The sequence below is a fragment of the Arachis hypogaea genome, chromosome 16, assembly GCF_003086295.3.
Source record: "Arachis hypogaea cultivar Tifrunner chromosome 16, arahy.Tifrunner.gnm2.J5K5, whole genome shotgun sequence".
Classification (NCBI taxonomy): domain Eukaryota; kingdom Viridiplantae; phylum Streptophyta; class Magnoliopsida; order Fabales; family Fabaceae; genus Arachis; species Arachis hypogaea.
In genome coordinates this window covers 119,880,913-119,907,595 of record NC_092051.1, presented here as the reverse complement: position 1 = coordinate 119,907,595, position 26,683 = coordinate 119,880,913, and the positions used below count along the sequence as shown (strand labels likewise).

The following is a 26,683-nucleotide window of genomic DNA, read 5'->3' as shown; positions in this document are numbered from 1 at the left end:
TAAGAATAAGATTATACATGTTGATACGTGATGATATTTAAGTGTGTTTAAAACTCTAAATATGTCCGGAGAAAAAAATTTATTTTTTATTAAGATACGATTGAACATAGCAGACACACATATCCAATAAGTATCGATGTATATTGTATTCGAAATATGTTCAACACTTGGATATAATAATTCAATGAAGTGATCTTGTTTCGTAAGTCTTAAATTAAAAAAAAAATTAATTATTAAACAAAATTAAAAATAAAATAAAATTTAAAAATATTTTTTAATTTTTCCAACAAAGTTCACATAAAAATAAGAAGAGAACTTATTGGTCAAGGTCTCAAGGAACAAGGATGATTTTTTCACCCTATCATCAATGAATTTCAAGTCCAATCACCGGTTCACCTCTAATATCAAATCATATTCTCCGACACACTCTCACAGTCCCACTCTCAGCAATGCCTTCTTGTACAGCCATTAGCTCATCCCCTTCCCGCTCCTTCACCTTCTTCACCATCGCCTCTTCCTCCTCTGACTCACCCAGGCCCATCTCATACTCACCAATTCCCACACTCTCCGAAGATACACACCCTCCCAGGCCCAAGCCCAAGCCCATTCCGAAGCCCACAACTCCCACCATCCGCTCCCGCCTCAGCCAGCTGTGTCAGCAGGGCGACCCACACCTTGCGCGCCACCTCTTCGACTCCCTCCCCTTCCCCTCCACCGTCCTATGGAACACCATCATCATCGGCTTCGTCTGCAACAACCTGCCCCTCCACGCCCTCCACTTCTACGCGCGTATGAAGTCCACCCCCTCCACGCGCTTCGACTCCTACACTTTCTCCGCCACTCTCAAAGCCTGCGCCCTCTCCCTCAACCTCTCCACCGGAAAAATCATTCACTCGCACTTCCTCCGCTGCTTCCAAACAAACCCTAACCCCAGCCGGATCGTCTACAACTCCCTCCTCCACATGTACTCCACTTGCTTGCCGCCAAACGCGACCCAACCGGAACGCGATTATGTACTCAAGGTGTTCTCCGTTATGCCCAAGCGAGACGTCGTTGCTTGGAACACCTTGGTTTCATGGCACGTCAAGACGGAGCGCCACGTGGAAGCCGTTAAAGCCTTCCGCCAGATGATGCAACGGGGAATAACGCCCAGCGCCGTTTCTTTCGTGAATGTGTTCCCCGCTGTGGCTGGGACTGGGGATTCGAGAACCGCACGTGCTTTGCACGGGTTGGTTGTGAAGTTTGGGAATGAGTATGTGGATGACTTGTTTGTTGTGAGCTCTGCTATTCTTATGTATGCTGAGGTTGGTTGTTTGGAACGGGCGAGGGTGGTTTTTGAGCGGTGCTCGGAGAAGAATACTGAGGTGTGGAACACCATGATTGCAGGTTATGTTCAGAATAACTGTCCGGTTGAAGGCATTGATGTTTTTGTTGCGGCATTAGATTCGGATGAGGCGGTATGCGATGATGTAACGTTTCTTTCTGTTATCAGTGCTGTTTCGCAGCTGCAGCAGGTAAAATTGGCTGAGCAGATACACGCCATTGTACTGAAGTGTTTGGTGGTTTTGCCTGTTATGATTCTCAATGCAATCATGGTTATGTACTCGAGATGTAGTTCTGTTGAAACTTCGTTTAAGGTTTTCGATAAGATGGTGGAAAGGGATCCCGTATCATGGAATACTATAGTTTCTTCCTTTGTGCAGAATGGTTTAGATGAGGAAGCATTGATGCTTGTCTGTGAGATGCAGAAGCAGAAGTTTGCTTTTGATTCTGTCACGGTTACTGCCCTTCTTTCCGCAGCTTCTAACCTTAGGAACTCACATGTTGGAAGGCAAACTCATGCATATCTAATTCGGCATGGGATAGAATTTGAGGGAATGGAGAGTTATCTGATAGATATGTATGCAAAATCTGGCTTCATTAGAACTTCTGAATTGCTATTCGAGCAGAATTTCCCGAGCGACAGAGATCAGGCCACATGGAATTCTATGATTGCTGGTTATACACAGAATGGGCTCAATGAGAAAGCGATTATAATTCTTAGAGAGGCATTATTACACAATGTAGTGCCTAATGCAGTGACCTTGGCTTCAATTCTCCCAGCTTGCAGCTCAATGGGAAGCATAGCCTTTGCTAGGCAAATTCATGGATTCTCCATTCGTCATTCATTAGACCAAAATGTTTTTGTGGGAACTGCTTTAGTTGACACATATTCCAAAACAGGGGCCATTGCTTATGCTGAAGATGTCTTTGCCAGAACACCTGAGAAGAATTCAGTCACATATACTACAATGATGATGAGCTATGGACAGCATGGGATGGGAAGAAAAGCTCTTACCTTGTATGATTCTATGCTGAGATCTGGCATTGAGCCCGACGCGGTTACTTTTGTTGCCATCTTGTCTGCTTGTAGTTATACTGGTTTGGTCGATGAAGGTCTTCAGATATATGAGTCTATGGAAGAAGTGCATAAAATTAAGCCATCCATTGAGCATTATTGTTGTGTTGCGGACATGTTAGGGAGGGTCGGGAGGGTGGTTGAGGCATATGAGTTTGTTAATGAATTGGGTAGAGATGGCAATGCAATAGAAATCTGGGGATCGCTTCTTGGTGCTTGCAAAAATCATGGATACTTTGAATTGGGAAAGGTTGTTGCAGAAAAGCTGCTAAATATGGAGAGAGAACAACGGATGGCAGGCTACCATGTTCTGCTCTCAAATATTTATGCCGAGGAAGGAGAGTGGCAAAATGTTTATAGAGTGAGGAATCAGATGAAGGAAAAAGGTTTGCAAAAGGACATAGGCTGTAGTTGGGTTGAGACATCTGGGTTTTTGAACTGCTTTGTATCTAGAGATGAGAAGCACCCTCAGAATGCTGAGATATATAAGGTCCTGGATCAGTTGACCAAGGACATGAAAGATGCAGGTTATAAACCATCTTTTGGTCCAAATTTAAATATGACTTTGGAGCCCAATGAATTAAAGTCAATGGTTTAAAACAAAATTTTATGAAAGTGAGCTACAAATAGCATTTTACAGCGTGCATTTGCTGAGGAAATGTCATGGTTGTCAGGGATAAGCATAATTGATAATAGTGGTCGCATATGCTTATCCAGACTACTGGGACTGCTGCTTTGTGACAACTAACTAGGCTAGCTATTTATTCAAAACAGATTGTTGTTGATTGCCTCCACCAATTCATGTACAATACAGTTGTACAGTTGTACAGTTGTCTTGAATCTCAGCCTGGGATGTTTATCGGTTGGTCCAGATCGTCCGTTATCCCTGCCAATGTTTTAGGCATGTAAACGGGTTGGGTTAGGTCAGGTTTGAGGGAGAATAAGAACCCATCTAATGAAAATTAATCTGTTTGGTTCGGATGGGTTGGCTCAGATCGTCAGTTATCCTGCCAATGTTAGTATGTTATACACATAACAATATGCACGTCCGTGCTGGAAATTCTGTGTGGTTTTTATTATCCAATAGTTTCACCTCATTTTTTGCATAGATAGTTAGATACCTTTGTTCCTGGTACTAAGTGTTCAATCTAATAATATTTTGATCATATCACCGCAACCAATGTCAGATGATGTAATTGGGATGTACATCAGGAAGTTAGCGTTTTTGTTGTGCTTCATAAAGTGACCAATGTAAGTGTATAAGATGCTGTAGGTGATTCCCCATACAAGTTATGCTAGAGGCATTGACCTTCCATAAAGATGATAAGTTGGAAGATAAACTGCATGGTTGGGATTGGGATTGTTTTGTCCTCTATAGATAGTTAGAAATTAAACTCAATACAAGTTAGTAAGTTACTGAATCTGATGTCAGTGCACATTTTGGGATGCTGTTAGAGAATGAGCAAGGGTCTGATGTTACTTGCTAGTGGAGAAATGTTTTCTGCACAAAAGCTTGACTTTGCTGCTCAAATCACCTGAATTTGAATCACATTTTACAATGGTTGCTAAGGTTTTCAAGGTAGCACTTCCCTCAATCTTTTTATGATTAGTTAGGGTAGCATATCTTTTGCTTGTTGACTAATGTTTATTGGGTTTTATTTATACAGACACTCTTACTGAAGAAAACGAGCTTTCCGTCTTCCCTTCAATGCTTGACACATTTGTGACGAAATTATTGGCTGCTGCTGAAAAGTCCAAGGCTTGAGTGGATGTGCTTATTTTCTACTTTTTGAAGACTTATCTAGAGATTCTTTCACACTTTTTGCTGATCATTCTCATGCTATAGAACTGATCCATCTGTCTACAAACTTTTTTTATGGGAACCTCATTGGTGAGTTTTCCTGCTTTTTTTTCCCCCCAAAACTATACCTGAATTAATATTTGATATTCAGGTACTGTAGATAAAATCTTACTATATATAGTTAAGGGACAAGGTAAACTTCCGCCCCATCTCATTTCATTTTATTATTCTTGTTTTAACAATCGATAAATGCATAGTGATCTGTTTCTTTTTCCCTCTAAAGTGAACAGGAGGCCTTTTTATTCCATCTGTTAAATTGACACCTATACACGAGGATAGATGTCCCTACTTCATAAATGATCATATCTACAATTATTTGGCCACTGATATGAGATGATACGATATTTGTCTCCATCTGACGTAAATTATAATTTTTTGATTGAGAGGTTGTGTCTGGCTCTGCCTGCGGATAAGCTTCGTATATGGATGGGAGTATGGGAGACAGGACGACCTCGCACATAGGATTTAAATTCTCTAAATTTTAAATTTTATTTTAGAGAATAAAGTGTGAGAGATCACACCATCTATTTTATAAGTGGGACTAAGAGTAAATATGAGAGAGAAACTATTTAATGGTAAAAAATTACATTTTATTTTTTAAAGTAAAAATTCACAATTTAGAGAATCTAAATTCTTCATATGATGGCAACACAACCCAAATCTACTGGTACTCACCTGTCCTTACCGGTTGGGACGGGTAGGTGCAAGGCAGGTTTTTGGTGGGATGGATTTAGGAAATATCCGTCTCAGTATAATATATAGAGTAAAGTGACAATTAGATCTTTGGATTTTGACTTCAGATTAATTAGTCCTTGAAAAAAAAAATATTAATTAGGTTCTCTACGATGGACATATATGTCCTTTCGTCATGGATAGTGCGAAACGAAATAGAGTTGTCCACGTATTTCGCTATCTACAATAGTGCGTGTTTCGTTGTTGCCACATGAAAATGAAAAAGATGTAGTTTTGAACCGTGAATCATTTATTATCTTTTGAGTCTTCATATAACCTTTATTATTTGCTTTTTATTTATTATGAATCCTACTAAAACAGGTAAAGTTTTGTTTCAAAAGTTATCTAGATGACGATCAAATATGTCATAGTAAGTAACACCACAGGTAAGTTTTTTGTGATATATTGATAGAAGGACATCATGTATTCATGTTTGCTATTGTGAAAGACCAAATTGGTATTTTTTTTAAAGATTAATTAGTTCGAATTCAAACTTTTTAGAGATTTAATTATCACTTTACTCTAATATATATAAATATATATAATACGTAAAAGAATTAATGAAATGATTATTAATTTCGATATTGTATTTGTTCATACCCTGGCCCAACGCTAAGGCCCAGGTCCAAACGAAAGGCCCAATCCAAAGGATTGAGCCTCATCCTACGCCGACCTCTGACCTACGAAGTCGGTTCTTGCCACGACTTGCTCTAAAGAAGTCGGGAACGAAGATTAGCTGGCAGATAAGCACTCACTCAAATGAGTAACTGCCCCTAAAATCTCTCCACCCACTTCCAGGAGCCATATCCTAACTTCCCTAAGATAAAGGGACGGTTATTCCCCCTTAAATGGTGGAACTACTCCAACGGTGGTTATGCGTTCACCACTATAAATACACTAACACTCCTCAGGTATCACTAAGCCCAATACTCTCTAGACATGTTTTGCTCCCTTGCTGACTTAGGCATCGGAGTGTTCTTGCAGGTACCACCTCCAATTCTCTCACACACAAGTCGGACGGAGGCCCTGGATTGCAAACCTGCTCAAAGGCTTCCTTCCTCAGACGATTGGGTCAACCCAACTAATCCAACCCAATAATCTCCGGTTACCCATCGTAACATTGGCGCAGTTGCCGGGGAACCGAGAGATCAGCCAGTAATGGCGGATATATTACCTGAAGATGGTCATGTAGCGTCAGATTCCGAACAAGAGAATCTGGATACTGGAAACAATGACGCAGATTTAACCCATCACCAAGGAACCAATGACCAACATAGGGAAGGCACCTCTGGGTTAAAAAATCCAAAGATGAACTCCTCGGAGGGCGCGAATCAGGAAAGGATGGACCACCCCATGCGACCGAACTAATGGGACTAGTCCATGGCCACCAAGATCGTTTGGAACAGCTGGAACGACAAAGGAAGGCAGAGAGGAATCTAAGGGAGGAGATGGCGAGACGAAGAGTTAGAGGAAAAACTCTTAAAACTAGAATCCCCCCTCAGAGGTTGGAACTCCCGCGGCGATCGAGAAGAGTCGCCCCTAGGAGGGGAGGACCCATTTAGTGAGGACATAATGAGGGCAAAAGTTCCAAGAAACTTCAAAAGCCCTGATATGAACCTCTATGATGGAACCACGGATCCGAAGCATCATTTAAGCAATTTTAAAAGTCGGATGTATCTGGATGACGCTTCTGATGCAACGCGCTGCAAAACTTTCCCGACACCCTATCGAAAGCGGCGATGAAGTGGTTCGATAGCCTCCCTCCAAGGTCGGTCACCAACTTTGAGGACCTCTCGAAAAAGTTCTTGATGAGGTTCTCCATCCAGAAGGATAAAGTAAAGCATGCACCGAGCCTCCTGAGAATAAAGCAGGAGGTCGGAGAACCTCTACGGGACTATATAGAAAGGTTCAACAAAGCATGCTTGGAGATTCAAGACCTGCCCACTGAGGCAGTCATTATGGGGCTAGTAAATGGACTTAGAGAAGGCCCTTTTTCGCAGTCCATATCAAAAAGGCACCCCACCTCCTTAAATGATGTACAAGAGAGAGTTGAAAAGTACATCAATATGGAGGAGAATGCCAGATTACGAGAGCCGAGTTGGCGACCGGGGCACCCTCCCTCAATAAAAGAGAGGGAGAGGGACCCCAAGAAAAAAGAGGAGGTCGGTCCCGATAGGCCGAGGAGATATCACTCCTATACTCCTCTAAAAGTCTCCGTAGTGGATGTATACAGAGAAATCTGCGACACTGAAAGACTGCCGCCTCCCAGACCCATCAAAAACAAAAAGGGAGGGAACCGCGGTGACTATTGCGAGTACCACAAGATATATGGCCACTCAACAAACGACTGTTACGACCTAAAAAATGTGATAGAAAAGTTGGCTAGAGAAGGCCGACTTGATAGATATCTCATGGAAAGATCGGAAAGTCATGGGAAAAGAAAGCGAGATGATGAGGACAGAAGAGACCCACCACCGCAAACTCCTGAGAGACATATACATATGATCTCAGACGGATTCGCGGGAGGGGAACTCACCAAGTCCTCTCGCAAGAGACACCTCAAGCGAGTTTACTAGGTCGGGAGTGAAGCCCCCAATCTCCCGACTATCTCGTTTACAAAGGAGGATGGGCAGGGAGTAATCCCTGGACATGATGATCCAGTGGTGATCACGATGATCCAGTGGTGATCACCATGATCCTAGCGAATGCCCACCTCCATAGAATCCTAGTAGATCAAGGGAGTTCAGCAGACATCCTTTTCAAGCCCGTGTTCGACAAACTAGGGTTGGATGAAAGGGAGTTAAGAGCCTATCCCGATACCTTGTACGGACTAGGCGACACGCCGATAAAACCACTAGAATTTCTACCCATCCACACTACCTTCGGAAAGGGAGAAAAATCCAAAACTCTGAGCATAGACTTTATAGTCATCGACGTAGAGTCAGCATATAATGCCCTAATAGGCAGAGCTACCCTAAATCGACTCGGAGCGGTGGTGTCTATCCTTCATCTTTGCATGAAATTCCCGACACCTGCGGGGATAACAATAGTATGGGGAGATCAGAAATTGGCAAGAAATGCTACAATGAAAGCCTGAACTTGAGGGAAAAAGGCAAAGAAGTCCACACCATAGAGCTCGGTGGTACGAGAGCCAAAGAAGAGCTGCGACCACAGCCAGGAGGAAAAACTGAGGAAATACAGGTCGGCAAAGAGGAATGGAAAAACACCAACATAAGGGCCAGCCTAGAGGAAGTCTTAAAGAAAAGGTTGACCAAGCTCTTAAGAGACAATTCTGACCTCTTTGCCTGGAAAGCTTCCGACATGCCAGGGATAGATCCCGAGCTCATGTCCCACAGGCTCTCAGTATATCCAGGGTCACGACCTGTACAACAGCGAAGGCGTAAGCTTGGCCCAGAACGAGCTCAAGCGGTGGAGGAGCAGGTATAAGCACTTCGGGAAGCCGGCTTCATCAGAGAAGTTGAGTATCCAACATGGCTAGCAAACGTAGTGCTAGTCAAAAAGCAAAACGACAAGTGGAGGATGTGCGTCGACTATACCGACCTGAATAAGGCGTGTCCCAAAGACCCTTATCCACTCCCAAGCATTGATGCTCTAGTGGACTCTAGCTCGGGATATCAATACTTATCGTTCATGGATGCCTACTCGGGATGCAACCAAATCCCGATGTACAAGCCGGACCAAGAGAAAATATCATTCATCACGCCTAGAGCCAACTATTGCTACGTGGTCATGCCTTTTGGATTAAAAAACGCAAGGGTCACATACCAAAGGCTGATGAACAAGGTGTTCGCTCCCCACCTCGGGAACTTAATGGAAGTCTACGTAGATGACATGCTAGTAAAAACTAGGGAAGAAGCCGACCTCTTGACAGACCTCTCGCAAGTCTTCGACACCATAAGGTTACACGGGATGAGGCTAAATCCCGCAAAGTGTGCCTTCGCGGTTGAGGCTGAAAAATTCCTAGGGTTTATGCTGACGCAAAGGGGGATCGAAGCAAATCCCGACAAGTGCAAAGCTATCCTGGAAATGAAAAGGCCGACTTGCTTAAGAGAGGTTCAACAATTGAATGGCCGACTTGCAGCCCTCTCCAGGTTCCTGGCAGGATCAGCACTAAGATCTCTTCCACTATTCTCTCTACTGAGAAAGGGATGTCAGTTTGAATGGACTCCAGAATGCGAAGAAGCATTCCAGGAGTTCAAAAGGTTCTTGAGCCAACCTCCAGTCCTAACCCGACCTCTAGTTGGGGAAGAGCTCGTTCTATACTTGTCCGTAGCAGACAAAGTTGTGGCATCAACGCTGATACGAGAAGATGAGGTCGGGCAACATCCCATATACTTCACCAGTAAGGTTCTACAAGGCCCTGAGCTGAGGTACCACAAACTCGAGAAGTTTGCCTACTCCTTAGTAATAGCCTCTCGAAGGCTACGACCTTACTTCCAAGCCCATACAATAAGAGTCCAAACGAACCAACCCATGAAGCAAATCCTCCAAAAGACGGATGTTGCAGGGAGAATGGTTCAATGGGCAATAGAGCTCTCCGAGTTCGACCTGAAGTATGAAACTCGAATAGCAATTCATGAGCGGATAATTTATACGCTTTTTTGGCAGTGTTTTTACATAGTTTTTAGTATGATTTAGTTAGTTTTTAGTATATTTTTATTAGTTTTTAAATAAAATTTACAGTTCTGGACTTTACTATGAGTTTGTGTGTTTTTCTGTGATTTCAAGTAATTTCTAGCTGAAATTGAGGGACTTGAGCAAAAATCAGATTCAGAGGTTGAAGAAGGACTGCAGATGCTGTTGGATTCTGACCTCCCTACACTCAAAGTAGATTTTCTGGAGCTACAGGAGTCCAAATGGCGCGCTCTTAATTGCGTTAGAAAGTAGACATCCAGGGCTTTTCAGCAATATATAATAGTCCATACTTTTCCCGAGTTTAGATGACGCAAAATGGCGTTCAACGCCAGCTCTCTGTCCTATTCTGGAGTTAAACGCCAGAAACAGGTTGCAAAGCAGAGTTAAACGCCAGAAATAGGTTACAAACTGGCTTTTAACTCCAAGAAAGACCTCTACACGTGAAAGCTTCAATGCTCAGCCTAAGCACACACCAAGTGGGCCCGGAAGTGAATTTCTGCATCATTTACTCATTTCTGTAAACCCTAGTAACTAGTTTAGTATAAATAGAAATTTTTACAAGTATATTTACATCTCTGGACGTTTAGTTCTTAGATCATGGAGGCTGGCCATTCGGCCATGCCTGGACCTTATCACTTGTGTATTTTCAACGGTAGAGTTTCTACACACCATAGATTAAGGTGTGGAGCTCTGCTGTTCCTCATGAATTAATACAAAGTACTATTGTTTTTCTATTCAATTCAAGCCTATTTCTTCTCTAAGATATTCATTCGCACCCAAGAACATGATGAATGTGATGATTATATGACGCTCATCATCATTCTCACTCATGAATGCGTGCCTGACAAACACTTCCGTTCTACATGAAAGCAAGCTTGAATGTGTATCTCTTAGCCTCCTGATTTACGATCAGAGTCTTCGTGGTATAGGCTAGAATTATTGGCGGCCATTCTTGAGATCCGGAAAGTCTAAACCTTGTCTGTGGTATTCCGAGTAGGATATGGGAAGGGATGGCTGTGACGAGCTTCAAACTCGCGAGTGCTGGGTGTAGTGACAGACGTAAAAGGATTACTGAATCCTATTCCAGTATGATCGAGAACCGACAGATGATTAGCCGTGCGTTGACAGCGTATTTTGGACCATTTTTACTGAGAGGACGGGAAGTAGCCATTGACAACGGTGATGCCCTACATATAGCTTGCCATGGAAAGGAGTATGAAGGATTGGATGAAGACAGTAGGAAAGCAGAGGTTTAGAAGGAACAAAAGCATTTCTATACGCTTATCTGAAATTCTCACCAATGAAATTACATAAGTATCTCTATCCTATTTTACGTTTTATTTATCTTTTAATTATTAAAACTCTATAACCATTTAAATCCGCCTGACTGAGATCTACAAGGTGACCATAGCTTGCTTCAAGCCGACAATCTCCGTGGAATCGACCCTTACTCACGTAAGGTTTATTACTTGGACGACCCAGTGCACTTGCAGGTTAGTTGTGCGAAGTTGTGACAAAGAACTAAGATTATGAACGTGCATATAAAGTTTTCAGTGCCGTTACCAAGGAATGAACGATCACGATTTCCCCACACCAGCAATCAAAGCCCAATGCCTCACCGACTTCATAGCAGAGTACGCGGGAGAACAAGAGAAAAGACCAACTATGTGGGAGCTATACGTAGATGGATCCTCAAACAAGACAAGAAGCGGTGCAGGCATAATACTATTTAATAAAGGGGGAACACATATAGAGGTTTCCCTCAAATTTGAATTCCCAGCTTCTAATAATCAGGCGGAATATGAAGCCCTGATTGCAGGACTAAAGCTGGCAGAAGAGGTCGGTGCCACCAAAGTACTGATATTCAGTGACTCTCAAGTGGTGACCTCCCAAATAAATAGAGAGTATCAGGCCAAAGACCCAAACATGAAGAGATACTTGGAAAAAAACTCTGGAGTACCTCGGGCGCTTTGTGGAAACCGAGGTCAAACATATAACTCGGGATCTCAATAGCAGCGCGGACGCCCTCTCCAAGTTAGCGAGCACCAAACCAGGAGGGAATAATAGAAGCTTGATCCAGGAAACTCTCCAAGAACCCTCTGTGGTGAAAACAGAGGACAAACAAGATGTCCTTGAGATAACCGGGCTAAACCTCGGATGGATGAATCCCTTGGTAGAATACCTAAAATTCGACATCCTCCCCAAAGAGGAAAAAGAGGCCAAGAAAATTCGGAGGGAAACACAATACTATACTCTGGTGAAAAATATCCTCTATAAAAGAGGAATATCAACACCATTGCTGAAGTGTGTACCGACCTCAAGGACGACTGAAGTACTAGAGGAGGTTCATGATGGGATCTGTGGAAACCACCTCGGAGCCAGGTCGCTTGCCAGAAAGATAATCCGAGCTGGGTTCTATTGGCCGACCTTGCAGAAGGATGCACAGAATTCGTGAAAAGGTGCCAACCATGCCAGCTGCACGCAAATTTCCACGTGGCTCCTCCCGAGGAGCTAATCAGTATAACTTCTCCATGGCCCTTCGCAAAATGGGGGATGGATCTGCTAGGATCTTTTTCCCAGGCCCCAGGACAAGTCAAATACTTAATCGTGGGAATAGACTACTTCACGAAGTGGATAGAAGCAGAGCAATTAGCCACCATCACGGCTCAGAAAAGTCGGAGGTTCCTCTACAAAAACATTATCACAAGATATGGGATACCTCATTCCATCACCACAGATAATGAAACCCAATTCACCGACTCTACTTTCAAAAGCTTGGTAACCAGTATGAAAATCAAACACCAGTTCACCTCGGTAGAACATCCACAAGCAAACGGACAAGCCGAGGCAGCTAACAAAATCATACTAGTAGGTTTAAAGAAAAGGCTGCAGGATGCAAAGGGAGCTTGGGCGGAAGAGCTCCCACAAGTGTTATGGGCTTACCAGACGACGCCACAATCTGCCACAGGGAAAACACCCTTTCGACTTGTCTATAGTGTAGAAGCCATGATACCAGTAGAAATCGACGAACAAAGTCCAAGGGTGATCCTCCATGATGAAGTCGGGAACATACAGGGGCACAAAGAGGAACTTGAATTGCTCTCCGAAGTCCGAGAGCAAGCCCAAATAAGAAAAGCGGCATTAAAGCAAAGAATGACTGCCAGATACAACAAGAAAGTCATTCGAAGGAGTTTCACCTCAGACGACTTAGTCTTAATCAGGAACAACATTGGAGTCAACAAATCTAGGGAAGAAAAACTCGCCGCTAATTGGAAGGGACCATACAAAATTAGGGAAGTCTTAGGAAAAGGCTATTATAGGGTGACCGACCTAAACGGCACCGAGTTACCAAGGTCGTGGCATGCTTGTAATATGAAAAGGTACTATAGTTAAAAGTGAACTCTACTCCCTGATGTACTCTTTTCCCAACTTCATGATTTTTTCCCAAAAATCAAAGGATTTTTTCTAAAGAAAGGGTTTTTAACGAGGCATCACAGTAGAGACTAAGGGAAAATAGACTATCAAAAACCCTTAGTAGCAGTAAAAATACCTTCCCAAATAAATAAAGATCTTTTACGATATCTCTTATAAATTCCTTCTTGCTTTTTTCCTTCTACGAAACGCGCCGACTTAAGCTTGACAAAGCGTGAAAATCCCATGAACCGACCTAGATGGTCGTCATGATAAAACGAAGAGGTACAAGTCGGTGTAAAGAGGTTATAAAAGTCGATCATGATAAATTTGGAAAGTATCTGACTTACAAGTCGGAAAATCGAGAAACCACAAAATGCATTGCAAAAATAATCTAAGTCATAAAGGCTCAATAAATCCAAAAAATTGGGTATAAGGAATACCAAAAAGAGACCAGAAAACCTATCGAAAGCACTAAGGCAAAGGCTGTTCCAAAGGAAAACTTAAGAGAAGGGGCAGTCAGCCAAGGAAAAGGTTTCTAAAACGCAAAGATCAAAAAAGATTTTTTTCGAAGCCTAAGACAGAAAAGCATGCACACAACAGACAGAGGTAACTTAAACCCTTATCCAAAAAAGGGTATTTTTTGTTAATGGCCATAAAAGGCTGAGAAAATGTCAGCAGAATACCATTACAAAACTAGGAAAATAAATAGTTTAAAAAAGAGGGGACCCACAAGCCGGGCCCCCAATAGCCACAATCAATTTTTTTCAAAGAACATCACCACCAGAGCCGAGAGGAGTAGTCGGAGCAGCACCAGAGTCAGGAAGTGTAGTCGAAGTGCCATCAGGACTAGGGAGAGAAGTATCCATAGGAGACGGAGTGGAGGTTCCGGGAGCTTTCGAGGAACTCGGAGCATCCTTTGGTCGGGGAGGAGACTCCATTATCCTCTGCTCCCGAGTCTTTAAATCTGACTCGGTGACATATTGGGGAGAGGGAGGAGAGACTATAGCCCCGTCAATGAAGACCTTGTCCAGATCCAAGGGAGAGAGATCCAGGTCGGGAGCGAGAACTCCGACCTGTTCCTTAAAGATCCTCCATGCTTCCTCGGCCCCATCAGCAATGGAGTCCTCCAACTCGGTATAGGCATTCTGAGCTTTCAACAAATCCTTCTTCACCGCCACGAGGTCCTCGAACAAGCTCGAATAACTCTCCTGCGCCTTCAACCTCAGGCCCTCCGCCATGTTGTATTGGGCCTACAACTTACTTTCCCTCTCCTGGAAGCCATTCCTCTCCTCCTTCAATTTGGCGACCTTCTCCCTCAGCCCCCTCTCCTGCTCCTGATATAAGAGAAGCCTCCCCTCCAACTCCTCAACCCTCGAGGAGGAACCCAGAGAGCTAAGAGGGGTCTTCTCAAAAATATCAAGGAACTTCGTGCACACCCCCGCCGCCCTGATACTCTCCTGAGCCAGAATAGTAAGGTGGTTCCGAACAGAAACATCATCCATACCTATACGGGTATGGGGATAGATGTACTTCCGAACGAATTGAGGTGCATCCACCTTGACCTCACCCTCAAAAGAAGAGCTAGACTCTAAAGTCTTGCGCTTCTTCTTTTCTGGCTCAGGGGAGGATCGGGGAGGAGGGGACGGCAGAGAAGAAGATGAGGAAGAAATGACAATGGGTTGAGTAGGGGTCCCCAAATTGCGAGAAGAGAGGGGAGGGGAAGGAAGGGAAGAACCAGCCGCCCTAGCGCCGCCGACCCTGGCGCGGGACCTCGCCTTGGCCTCCTGAACTCGCTGGTAAGACTCCCTGGAATTCTTCTTTGCCATCTCTGTAAAAAACAATGAGGTAGTTAAAATCAGAAAAACAAGTCAGTAAAAACAAGTCGGAAACAAGGATAAATAAAAGACTACCTAGTTGTCTTTGGACAAAGGTCGGCGACCCCTGGAAAAATTTTTTGGTATCCAGATAGGGGCCCTCCCCCATACTTCTCGGAGGAACCCCACAATGGCCGCCTCCACCTCATCCAAATCTTCCAAACTATATTTCTCACAGGGGGAGGCCTCTAACCAATACAGAGGGAAGTGAGGGGAAAGATTCTCATCCAGGAAAAAAGGGGTGGTGACCCTCTACGGCTTGAACTTTGAAAAAATAATTTTTGAAGTCATGGAAGGATTCATCGAAAAGGGTGAAGACTCTCTGACCTTGTATAGCTCGGAAAGACACCCACTGCTGTTTGTTATTTTGCCCACTAAAGAGCTTGGTCATGTGAAAAAGGAAAAAGAAAATCCTCAAAGAAGTCGGAAAGTCTAAAGCATGGCTAACAAACTGGTAAATTTTCAGAAAACCCCAGGAATTAGGGTGAAGCTGGGTAGGAGCAATACGACAATGACGTAAAACAACAATCTCAAAATCAGAAAAAGGCAGAAAAACGCCCAGGCGAGTGATCATACTCTCATACATATAGAAAAAATGAGGGGCTGCCTCAGAAGCCCTCCCGAAACAAACTCGGTCTTCCGGACCCGGGGCAAGCAGTTCATACTTTGGCTCATCCTCATCAGAGGTACAGAGCCTATGATGAGTGCGAAGGTTGATGATAAAATCGGTATCAACAAAAGGTTCTTCCCCCAGAACCGTGACATCCACCCACTGAGCCAGAATTTCTATGGAAGACATTTTTTCCTAAAAAGGATTAGTGAAAACCTACAAAGGAAAAAAGGAAAAGAATAAAAAACAGGGTCTCTAAGGGGCCTGGAATCAAACAGAAGCCTACAAGCCAACTCCTCTCTCTAAAATAAAAGTATGCAAATAGAAGCACTTTATAAAAAGAGAAGAGAGAAAAACTAATCTTCGCCTGGAAAAGGGATAGGGGCAGAGAAAGATGAATTCCTTCAAGTAAGAATTTCTTCCGAACAGAGGAGAGGAAGTTTGAAAATTCGCAGAAACGAAACAACGAAAGAGAGGGAAAGTATTTATAAACACGTTAGGGGCATAATGGTAAAAGTAGAAGCGGTCATAATAGGTGCATCGTTACCAAGGTAATTAATCCCTACGTATAGATACACGAACCTCTAACGGACGCGACGTTTGATTAGATGCGATTGTGAAAATTCAAAAGTCACGAAAAGTCACTTCGGTTCCAAATGATCACATCGGTTCCTCTACAGGTCGGCTACGACCCCGAGTAGAATACTCGAACCCAAGTCTTGAAAGAAATTGGGCTCGAGTAGGGGCACTGTTCATACCCTGGCCCAACGCTAAGGCCCAGGTCCAAACGAAAGGCCCAATCTAAAGGATTGAGCCTCACCCTACGCCGACCTCTGACCTACGAAGTCGGTTCTTGCCACGACTTGCTCTAAAGAAGTCGGGAACGAAGATTAGCTGGCAGATAAGCACTCACTCAAATGAGTAACTGCCCCTAAAATCTCTCCACCCACTTCCAGGAGCCATATCCCAACTTTCCTAAGATAAAGGGACGGTTATTCCCCCTTAAATGGTGGAACTACTCCAACGGTGGTTATGAGTTCACCACTATAAATACACTGACACTCCTCAGGTATCACTAAGCCCAATACTCTCTAGACATGTTTTGCTCCCTTGCTGACTTAGGCATCGGAGTGGTCTTGCAGGTACCACCCCCCCCCCCCAATTCTCTCACACACAAGTCGGACGGAGGCCCTGGATCGCAAACCTGCTCAAAGGCTTCCTTCCTCAGACGATTGGGCCAACCCAACTAATCCAACCCAATAATCTCTGGTTATCCATCGTAACAGTATTATTCTTATAATTTTAGTTTAATTTATGTTATATATGTAATTATAGTTATATAAATTTTAAAATTTAATTTTATTTGTTGGATTTTAATAATTATACGGACAGATAGGTAAGGTAGGATAAAAGCGAGTTAGGATTCAACTTTTACTATTTGTAAATAGAAATGGAATGCACTTTTTACAAGTCATTGTAGAGTGGAGCAGAGTCAAATAGGACAAAAATTCACTCTTAGGTATATTGTTGTCACTTGTCACCCGTACTCCTACTTCTCATTTCACATCTGCAATTTTTTTCATCCTCATATTTATGAAAGGAAAATATTTCTCTCAATTTTTATTTTTTTTTTGAAAAGATATAATGCTATGAGATTTTTACAAGAATATTTATTTTAATAAAAATTACGTTCATTCTATTATAATTAAGATAAAATAGATTTAATATCTTTTAATTATATTATATAATAAAAATTAATAAATATCAAATACTTAAATCTTAAATAAAGTATATAATATAATTTTAAAACAAAAATTATTGTAGATTCTAAAAAATTTTTATTTAAAGTATTTTTTAATTTTATTTTATAAAATTGTCTATTATTTGAACGTTATTGCATGACAATTATTTTCTTTTTACTATTTTGGTTTAATAACGCACAATCCACAAGCCTCCATAACGACAATCTTTCTCGAGAAAGCTCTTCCTCATAGTTCCAAACTAACATGCCAGTTGCCACTTTCTGTACACGTGAAAAATGCTTTACATTTCTATATCTGCTATTTAATTCCTCAATTTTCATTCCTAAAACATATTAGCATGAATATTAGTTTTTAGCAGATGTATCACCGATTCATTATTGATAAATTAATAACATAAGACCTGGTAAGTTTTATCTTATATATCAGTATTTTAATAATAGTAAAACAAAAGATAATTAGACCAATTTAACTTATATTAATATCTTTTAAAAAGTAAATTATACTTCTTTTAGATCAAATTGAGTTATGTAATTTTCAATGGTTTTTTATTTAAATAAAAAAAATTTAATATTCAGGTCCACACAAGAAAAAAAAAAAAGAAAATTTTGCATCTACGCAATATATTTCTCAACCTAACTCTAATTCGGGGTGGCTAATTTGATTTTATGTTTCTCATCAACACGAAATCGGAGTGGATACTGGATACACGAGTTTTACATTTGTCTATTTATTCAAGCTAAATCCTAGTAGGTGGCCAAAATTCAGCTTGTTCGACATTATGTATGTCACTACCACGATTTAGTAACATTTTGAAGTTTAGTCTTTTTTTACTAGACTGCGAGAGATGTATAGGTTTCACTTTTTAATTTAGACGTGGGAGGGGAAATGGTGTAGAAAGCAGATATGGAATATATAAGTGCTTTACGCAATTTTGGTGTCAGGAGCAGAGTACACAAATCTCTAAATTTTTTTTATTTTTTAAATACAAATCAGAGGATTCGATTACCTTCACCAAAATTTAAATTTCCTTCTAATTGGACTGTCCTATTAGTAAACTTAATTTTTTTTATAAAAAAATCAAATAATCCGATTTCTTAATCTCTATTTCAGACAAAGCTATTCTCACATCTATGTTTAACACCTACATTTTTCACAATAATACACAATACACACTTCTTATATCCAAAAAAATGAGCCTATAGATTTTACGTTCAAATGTAATTAATATTCAAATTCTCCCATGATTTACATGCATGAAAATAGGATAAATATATATTATAATAAAAGCTGGTATAAGACAATCAGGTAATATTAAAACTATTTTATTTTATTTTGCTAAATTTTCCAAAGTTGTACATTTGCTTTTTATGTATTCGCCTAACTATATTTGATAGAGAAAAAAGGTTGATGTTCCCTATTTATCTAATGTATAATAACTATGATAATTAGTCAATTTTAAAAGATAAAATACCTAATTTGACCCCCTGTGTATTTACTGGAAAGAGACAACACAATTTTTAACTTTATTATTTTGATAAAAAATGATTCTTCTATTTAAAAATTCATCAAATACTAGAGGAGTAGAGGTTTAAAACCCACCAATTATAAATAAAACTTTCATTAATTTAATTGCTCTTTGTATTTAATGACTCTTTAAAAAAAAATGATTATGTTGTTTCAAAATAATAAGGTCAGGATTTTTAATTTTTATTTTTTTATTAAAAATAATAAAACTCAAATTTATGATTTCTTAAAATATAAAAAAATATTATACTATTTGAACTATAATTCATTAGGATCAAGATTATTAACTTAATAATCGTTGAATTGACTATTTTAATTTAGATAAGAATTAAAGAAATTAAGAGAAAAATTCAAATTAGCCCCTGACAATTACCTCGAAAGACAACGAGGCCCCTGACAAAAAAAACCTCAATCCGACTCCTGACAAAAAAATAAAACCCAACCCGGCCTCTAACAATTACTTCGAAAGGACAACGAAACTCCTGTGCCAAAAAAAAATAATGTTATTTTTTTTGGTACAAGGGCTAATTAGTCCAAAAAAAATTATCAGGGACCGGATTGGATGTTTTTTTTCTTGGGGGCCTCGTTGTCCTTTCGAGATAATTGTCAGGGGACCGGACGGGTATTCACTCAAGAATTAAAACTGTTTATATAGTGTCTTTTTTATTATCGTCGTCTTCCACTTTGTTCTCCTTAAGGTTTCGAGTTTTTCCGGAATAAAATTGAGGAAAAAGAAAAATCCAAAATCAAGAGACGAAATTAGGAATTTAGGATAGAATCTATTGCCTGTTGATTGTTGATTGTTGATTGTTGATTGTTGAATGTTGATACGGATAAGGTGATTAGATGATAGCAAAATACTGGCGTGGATCCCAGTAAACATTCTTTTAAATTTCTGTTATATATATATATATATATATATATATATAATTTATATTATAATATAGTAAGTATAATATAGTATATAGTTTCAGGCACAATATCATATCATTAGATTAATACTTAATATAGTCACCAAAAAACAAGATTAATACTTAATATGGTTTCAGGCACCGCAGTGTCACACGCAACAACTGCTTCTGACTCATAGCGGTAGCGTTATTTGTGCACAAAATTCTCCGGTGGATGGGTTCATAGAAGTTTGCAGCTTTTCCTGGAATAGAAAAAGGTTGATCAGGGTTCAGAATTAGGCCGATCATCATCATCAACAACTCTTAATCTTGTTTTTGAGAATGGTGGTGTTGGTGTTGGTGTTGGAGGAAGGTGGTCAAGTGGATTTGGGAGCTTGATTAGAAGGAAGCAAGTTGATTCAGTTCAATTCAAGGCACATGGTGGTCATCATCATCAATTGGCTAGGAAGTTATCTGCTGTGGACCTCGTTGCTATTGGTAAACTATTCAAGACCTTAACTTTGAATTAGTAATTGTGATTGAGTTCTTGAGCATTTGTTTGGAGTATACGGTATGTTAGTTGATGCTGTAATTTGTAATGTTGTTGTTTACTTTGTATCTGTTATGTGTGTATACTGTACTTGAATATGATCATTTGCTTTTACTTTCCCTAACCAAGTAGGTTGTTGGTTTTGAAGCGTGTTTGAAACAAGTTTGGTGATATTTTTATTTAATTTATTTATTAATTTTGTCCCCCCCCCCCCTTCTTTCTTTCTTCTGTTTCTATATGAGTTTGTTGTTTTGGTGTTCTTGGTGGATATTGCTAGGGTGGAGTGCCTTGTCTTGTTTCTGGGGTTTGCAAATTCGAAGTAGGATTGTGCAGATAATTACTATATGAATTTGTTTAGTTTAGACAACTTGTTTTTCTTTGCTACTTCAAGTATTGTCTTTGATGAAGTTAAGTGAAAGTTAAGGAGTATTCTACCAGAACTAGACAATTTAGAGTAGATTTCACAAACAGGACAAATACTTGAAAAGTTTGTGCTCAAGTAATTTACTGATTTTTTGCATGGTAAATTATGCTGCTTCTTTTTTTTCTGAATCCAGCTGGTGAGAAAAGACTTGATTTTTGTTTTTGTTGTGGTCGCTAAGAATGACACCAAGTTTCTTAGGAGCTTTCTTACTTTATAGAAGCTAATTTGGTTTAATGTTCTTTTCTCTTCTGAATTATTCCGGTTACATTTTTGGTTGTTCATAAGAAACAACGCCTAATTGACACCACATATACAATTGCTAACTTTGGATTTAATTTGCATTTCCTCTAGTACCTGTGCATATAGCATTTATCTTCTTTGTACCAAACATATTCTTTTCCGGAGTTAAGTAACCATTCTTTGAAATCAGGGGTTGGATCTACAATAGGTGCTGGTGTATATATTCTCATAGGAACAGTTGCTAGAGAGCATGCAGGACCAGCACTTGTGATATCACTTCTCATTGCAGGAATAGCTGCTGCACTATCGGCTTTTTGTTATGCGGAGCTTGCATGTCGATGCCCCTCCGCAGGGAGTGCTTATCATTATGCATACATATGCCTTGGAGAAGGGTAAGTAACAATTAACTATAGGTATATTAATTAACTGAACTCCTATGTTATTTGAACTATAGTTATATTGATTAACTGAACTACTATGTTATTTGAAGAACTACTCTGGTAATTTTTCAACACTGCCAGAATATTTAAATGGTTAGTAATACTATCCTGCTACCAAATGTCTCTAACGGAGTGAGGTTAATGCATTTGGTGATATTGATGATTTTGTTTTCTGAAAAGAATTTTGCTTTGGTGATTACTATGTTTTCCTTGTTTGCTTTCATCATATTAAATCCATGATTTCATTATTGCTGCTATTCTCAGAGTTGCTTGGTTGGTTGGTTGGGGCTTGATTCTTGAATATACTATCGGTGGTTCAGCTGTTGCTCGTGGCATAACCCCAAATCTGGTTTGTTAGGATTTTTTACTGTTTTGTCTGAAGTGCGAACTACTTTTCCCTTTTTCCATTTGTTGCATCGTCGTATTAATTTTTGTCTTGCTTATTATAGGCCTTATTTTTCGGAGGGTGGGACAATCTACCTTTCTTTTTGACACGGCAAACATTACCAGGTCTTGGTGTTGTTGTTGATCCATGTGCTGCTGCATTAATTGTTATTGTGACCTTACTCCTGTGCCTTGGAATCAAGGAGGTATGCATTTTAAAATACAAACATGTAATCTCCCTCTTTCCCTCTCTAGTTTTTCACTTACCTATGTCATCTAATGTTGATGTTTCAGAGTTCAATGGCACAATCAATAGTGACAACAATAAATGTCTGTGCAATGCTTTTCGTCATTATAGTTGGTGGATATCTGGGTTTCGAATCTGGATGGATTGGATATGAGCTACCTAGCGGGTAACGTATGGTGTGTGTTTGTGTGTGGCTATCTGCATCATCTATAACACAACTCTGATTGATATAAGATGAAATGTCGATTTTATCTCAGGTATTTTCCTTATGGAGTGAATGGGGTGTTTGCTGGGTCTGCAATAGTTTTCTTTTCATACATTGGGTTTGATGCAGTCTCCAGCACAGCTGAGGAGGTAAATATTCAGTGCATCCAATCATTGTTGCACATTTCATTTAATTTGATGAATAAGAATGTCAGACCTGTCATTATTCCGGTAGCGCGGTTGTAGGCAGAATAATTCTTTGTAGCTGTCACAAGCATCCACAACTTTTCTTTTGTTCTTTGAAGTTGATATTGTTAAGTATATAACATTCATGTCTCTGTCTCATAGTATGACATCAGCATATGTGATAAAACAGTTTATAGTTTTGACTCTTATTGGTCTCCATTCTTTTAATGAAATGTGAATAATAGTTTAATCTTTCCAAAAAGATGGTTCTTTTCACTATTTAAACTTGTGAGTGGGTAATTGTTGATCTTTCTTAGGGAAACAAATAAAAAACGACATTCTCTTGATTATTGTATCTAAGATTTTCTATGTCATTATCATGCAGGTTAAAAACCCTCAACGAGATTTGCCCCTTGGCATATCAATAGCGTTATTTATATGCTGCATTCTTTATATGCTTGTATCAGCAGTTATTGTTGGCTTGGTACCATATTATAGGTTGGACCCTGATACACCGATCTCGTCTGCATTTTCTAGCTATGGCATGAAATGGGCCGTGTAAGGTTTGCAAGTGGCACACTGTTTCATTGTTTAAATATATGATGTCTGTTTCCATTTTAGTTTAAACTCCATTTTCCTCTTGGCAGCTATGTAATAACAACTGGAGCTGTCACTGCTCTTTTTTCCAGTTTGATGGGTTCACTTCTTCCTCAGGTGCTAATTTAATTGATTTGTTTAACATCTTTGTTGATTTTCACTTGGTCACGGTCTTCTTTGTTTTTTATTTATTTTTAAATTACTTTTCCCATTCATCTAGGTCCTATGATTGGTTTGGGTTATTTTATTTTCTTTATGAATGGTATAGCATTAGAATAAATGGTACAACTAGAAGTCAGGAACTGAGATTGGTCAAAATGTCAAAATAATCTCAAAATAACATTTTCTTATTTAAACTGCAAGCAAAGATGGATGTGGGTAAATTCTGAAAGGCATTTTGGTGTTGGTCTAAGGAAGTTTTTATATCATTAATTCATTATATACTTGGCATTTATGTTTGCAGCCACGAACTTTTATGGCGATGGCTAGGGATGGTTTGTTGCCCTCATTCTTCTCAGACATCAATAAACACACGCAAGTTCCTTTGAAAAGCACTATTGTCACTGGTGTCCTTGCAGCCACTCTTGCATTCTTTATGGATGTTTCCCAGTTGGCAGGGATGGTAAGTTCAGGTGGACAGGAGCTAGTGATGATAACTTGGAAGATGTGTTTTCCTTAGATTTTAAATATAAACCAGTTGATATGTTCTTTGCTTTGGGAATACAGGTTAGTGTGGGAACATTGCTTGCATTTACCACTGTTGCAGTCTCGGTTTTGATCATCAGATATGTTCCACCTAATGAGATACCTATCCCATCCTCGCTTCAAAAATCTATTGATCGGCATTCTTGTGGTGATGATGAAGATAGGGCAAGTCCTATAGATACTGCTAGTTATTGTGATAATCACCTATATGGCAAGTCAGAGGCTCTGCTTGGACAACCTTTAATTATAAAAGAAATCAAAGGTAAATATTTTGAATCTTCTGATCCCTTTATGAAATGGTTTTGGATAGATTTAAGAGTCTAGGCGTATCTGTAATTTTGCAAGTATAGAAAGGCTTCTTGTCCTGGTTGATGATTTATGTGAGATGGGATTGGAAATGTTACTCATTGGACTAATTGTAATTGGTGTGGATTAGGTTATTTCTGCTTGAATGCATTCAGGTAATTTTGCTGTAACTTCGCATTGTCTAAGCTGTTATGGTGACATCCCATAATTATGGCCCACCTAACTTGACAATACTCTACTTTGGGATCGGCTCAAAACACTACTTTTTTGAGTCAAGAAAGAGAACTGTAATCTCTACATTTTAAACCGGGAGCATATTTTAGTATCTCTTTTAACCTATTTTGAAAATTTCAATCTATATCTGTTAGGGACTTGGGTATTATTGGTGCCCAAAGTCTCACATCAGGTAGCATAGGATGATTGATGTTGTATTTAAAGAGAGTGGTTCTTCCCTTGTGACAGATATCTTTTAAGGTGTGGTTTTCCACTTTCCTTAGTTACATAACAACATCACATGCACACAAAGCCCATTTTGATTGTGTAGAAGTTTGTGTTTTTTTACTGTATCAATCTTTGCATGATTGCATCCATCTTTTATGATGTGCTAGTTAATGAACTTGTGTTTCAATTTATTTGCAAAGAAGAACAAAAGGAGAAAAGTAGGCGGAAACTTGCTGCATGGACTATTGCTCTTCTATGCCTAGGAATTCTCATAGTTGCCTTTGCTGCTTCAGCCAACAGGTGCCCCAGGTCTGTCAATTTTGGCAATCCTCATTCCTCCATTTAGATTAACATGAAAATCATCTTACTTTCCTTTTTAGAGATGGTTTTCCACTAAATATTGCTATTCTATTAGATATTTTTGGTTGACTTATTTGCAGTAAGTGTGTAATCATGTGGTATACATTTTTGTTAAAAAAAGTGAAAAGAAAAATAAACGAAGAAAGACTGTTTCATTTGGGTTAGCAATTTAAATGCCTTGAATTCCCTTTTGTTCTGCATATGCAGCATTTTGCGATTCACATTGTGCGGAGTGGGTGGAGTTCTTATTTTGTGCAGTGTTATTGTCCTTACCTGCATAGGACAAGATGATGCAAGGCACAGCTTCGGACACACAGGAGGTATGGGCATACGAATTAAAATATCTAAACTAGTCAGATTCTGATGCATTGGTAAAAAGTAAATTTTTGTAGCTAGCTCATTCAGATGTTAAACTTTAGCAAAGTGTAAATCTTCCTCCGTTGTTTGTCTCTTTTCCTAAGGAGCTTTTGCTGAAATCTTAATTGTTCCTGATACCTTATATTTCAGGTTTTGTTTGCCCATTTGTTCCATTCTTACCTGCTGCCTGCATTCTTATAAACACCTACCTCCTAATTGATCTTGGGTGAGAAATCTCTTCACATCTATGCTTCTTGTTTTGTGTATGCATAGATGAGTTTATGGACGATAAACACGAGTACCAATGTCTGACCACTCTCTTGTGATTGAATTTCAGAGTTGCCACTTGGCTGCGAGTGTCCGTGTGGTTGCTGATAGGAGTGTTTATATACTTATTCTATGGCTGCACCCACAGCTCGCTGTTAAATGCGATCTATGTTCCCTCAGCATGTGCTAATGAAATCCTTGGAATTCGAGAAGAACATCTAGCCTAGTTAGTATTCACACAGCAGGGACCAGAGTTGATGCATGACCTTCTCCATTTATTATTTATTTAGTTACACCAATTGTAAATTTACTATTCTAAAATCAGGACTTTGTTAATGGTAACAAATTGATGGGGGAGGAGGACCCTTATTGTTGCATTCCTTGTCTATATAGATAACTTATTTCAGTTATTTGTTTCTTCAACACTGCCTGTGAATTTATGTATGCAGAGTAGGTAAAAAAGAGGGCATTATTGCATAGAAGGAGAGGGAATAATAAAGATTTACAGAGTACTAGAGTTTCCATAAATAGACAAAAGTACACGAAAGAATTTAGAAGAGATAAAAGTACACATAAAAAATTCGTAAATATCAGAGTACACCTCAAATATTGTTTTTGATGGACAAAGTGCCATGTTGTAAGGGTTTGATGTTTACAAATTTTTAATGTGTATTTGTGTCTATTGAAAACAATCTCTAGGTATATTTTAATTTTTACGAATTTTGGTGTATATTTTTGTCAATATCAAATTCTTTCATCTGCACTTTTATCTATTAACTCATGGAGTAATATCATTTGCAATAATATTTGACAGAAAATTATAATTCCTTTCAGAAAACATAGTTCTCTTGTCTGATTTACTGCTGCCAAAATGCAAGAGAATAAGAAAACGGATGTTAAAGCAATAAATTATTTTGTTGTCATGTCCTCTCTCACTTTTCTTTCTGGTGAATAAAAAAATTTTACATGATTCAACTTCTTTGTTAACTAATTTTTATCAACATTTTAATAACCCGTGCTTTTGTTCATTTCATCTGAAAGGGTATGTATGTATAAGCAACAATTCAATTTTCACTGTAGATATAGTTGCTTATGTGACGTATAAATTCACTCCGAAACTCAGAATCATTCTTTGGATTATCTGACATTACCCAAATGCTACTCAGTACTAAGCATTGACAGTTTGACACTACTACCACACTTTCCATGAGAATTGGCACCTAAAATACATATGATATGCTCTCATCGGTGCT

The 26,683-nt window shown here is 39.6% G+C and overlaps 2 protein-coding genes across 2 annotated transcripts; both read left to right on the top strand.

The window, feature by feature from the left end:
- Window positions 1-331: 331 nt before the first annotated feature.
- LOC112754763 (pentatricopeptide repeat-containing protein At3g22150, chloroplastic) lies at window positions 332-4,413 on the top strand. Its single transcript, XM_025802520.3, has 2 exons — window positions 332-3,977; window positions 4,066-4,413. The coding sequence occupies exon 1, from the start codon at window positions 450-452 to the stop codon at window positions 2,994-2,996; it is 2,547 nt and encodes an 848-aa protein (XP_025658305.1). The 5' UTR covers window positions 332-449; the 3' UTR covers window positions 2,997-3,977; window positions 4,066-4,413.
- Window positions 4,414-15,374: 10,961 nt separating this feature from the next.
- LOC112757426 (cationic amino acid transporter 4, vacuolar) lies at window positions 15,375-25,393 on the top strand. The gene is made up of 14 exons (XM_025806016.2): window positions 15,375-15,389; window positions 19,995-20,220; window positions 21,127-21,328; window positions 21,641-21,725; window positions 21,826-21,966; window positions 22,055-22,173; window positions 22,265-22,361; window positions 22,783-22,955; window positions 23,045-23,111; window positions 23,458-23,616; window positions 23,721-23,961; window positions 24,647-24,755; window positions 25,014-25,126; window positions 25,314-25,393. Exons 1-14 carry the CDS (start codon window positions 15,375-15,377, stop codon window positions 25,391-25,393), a joined length of 1,827 nt encoding a protein of 608 aa, XP_025661801.2.
- The last annotated feature ends 1,290 nt before the right edge of the window (window positions 25,394-26,683 follow it).

Excerpts from the sequence above, each read along its gene's own strand:
- LOC112754763 (XM_025802520.3), top strand. The coding sequence starts at position 450 with ATGCCTTCTTGTACAGCCATTAGCTCATCCCCTTCCCGCTCCTTCACC.
- LOC112757426 (XM_025806016.2), top strand. Across the intron at positions 22,362-22,782 it reads TCTCCAGCACAGCTGAGGAG|GTTAAAAACCCTCAACGAGA; the intron begins GTAAATATTCAG and ends ATTATCATGCAG. Across the intron at positions 22,956-23,044 it reads TATGGCATGAAATGGGCCGT|CTATGTAATAACAACTGGAG; the intron begins GTAAGGTTTGCA and ends TCCTCTTGGCAG.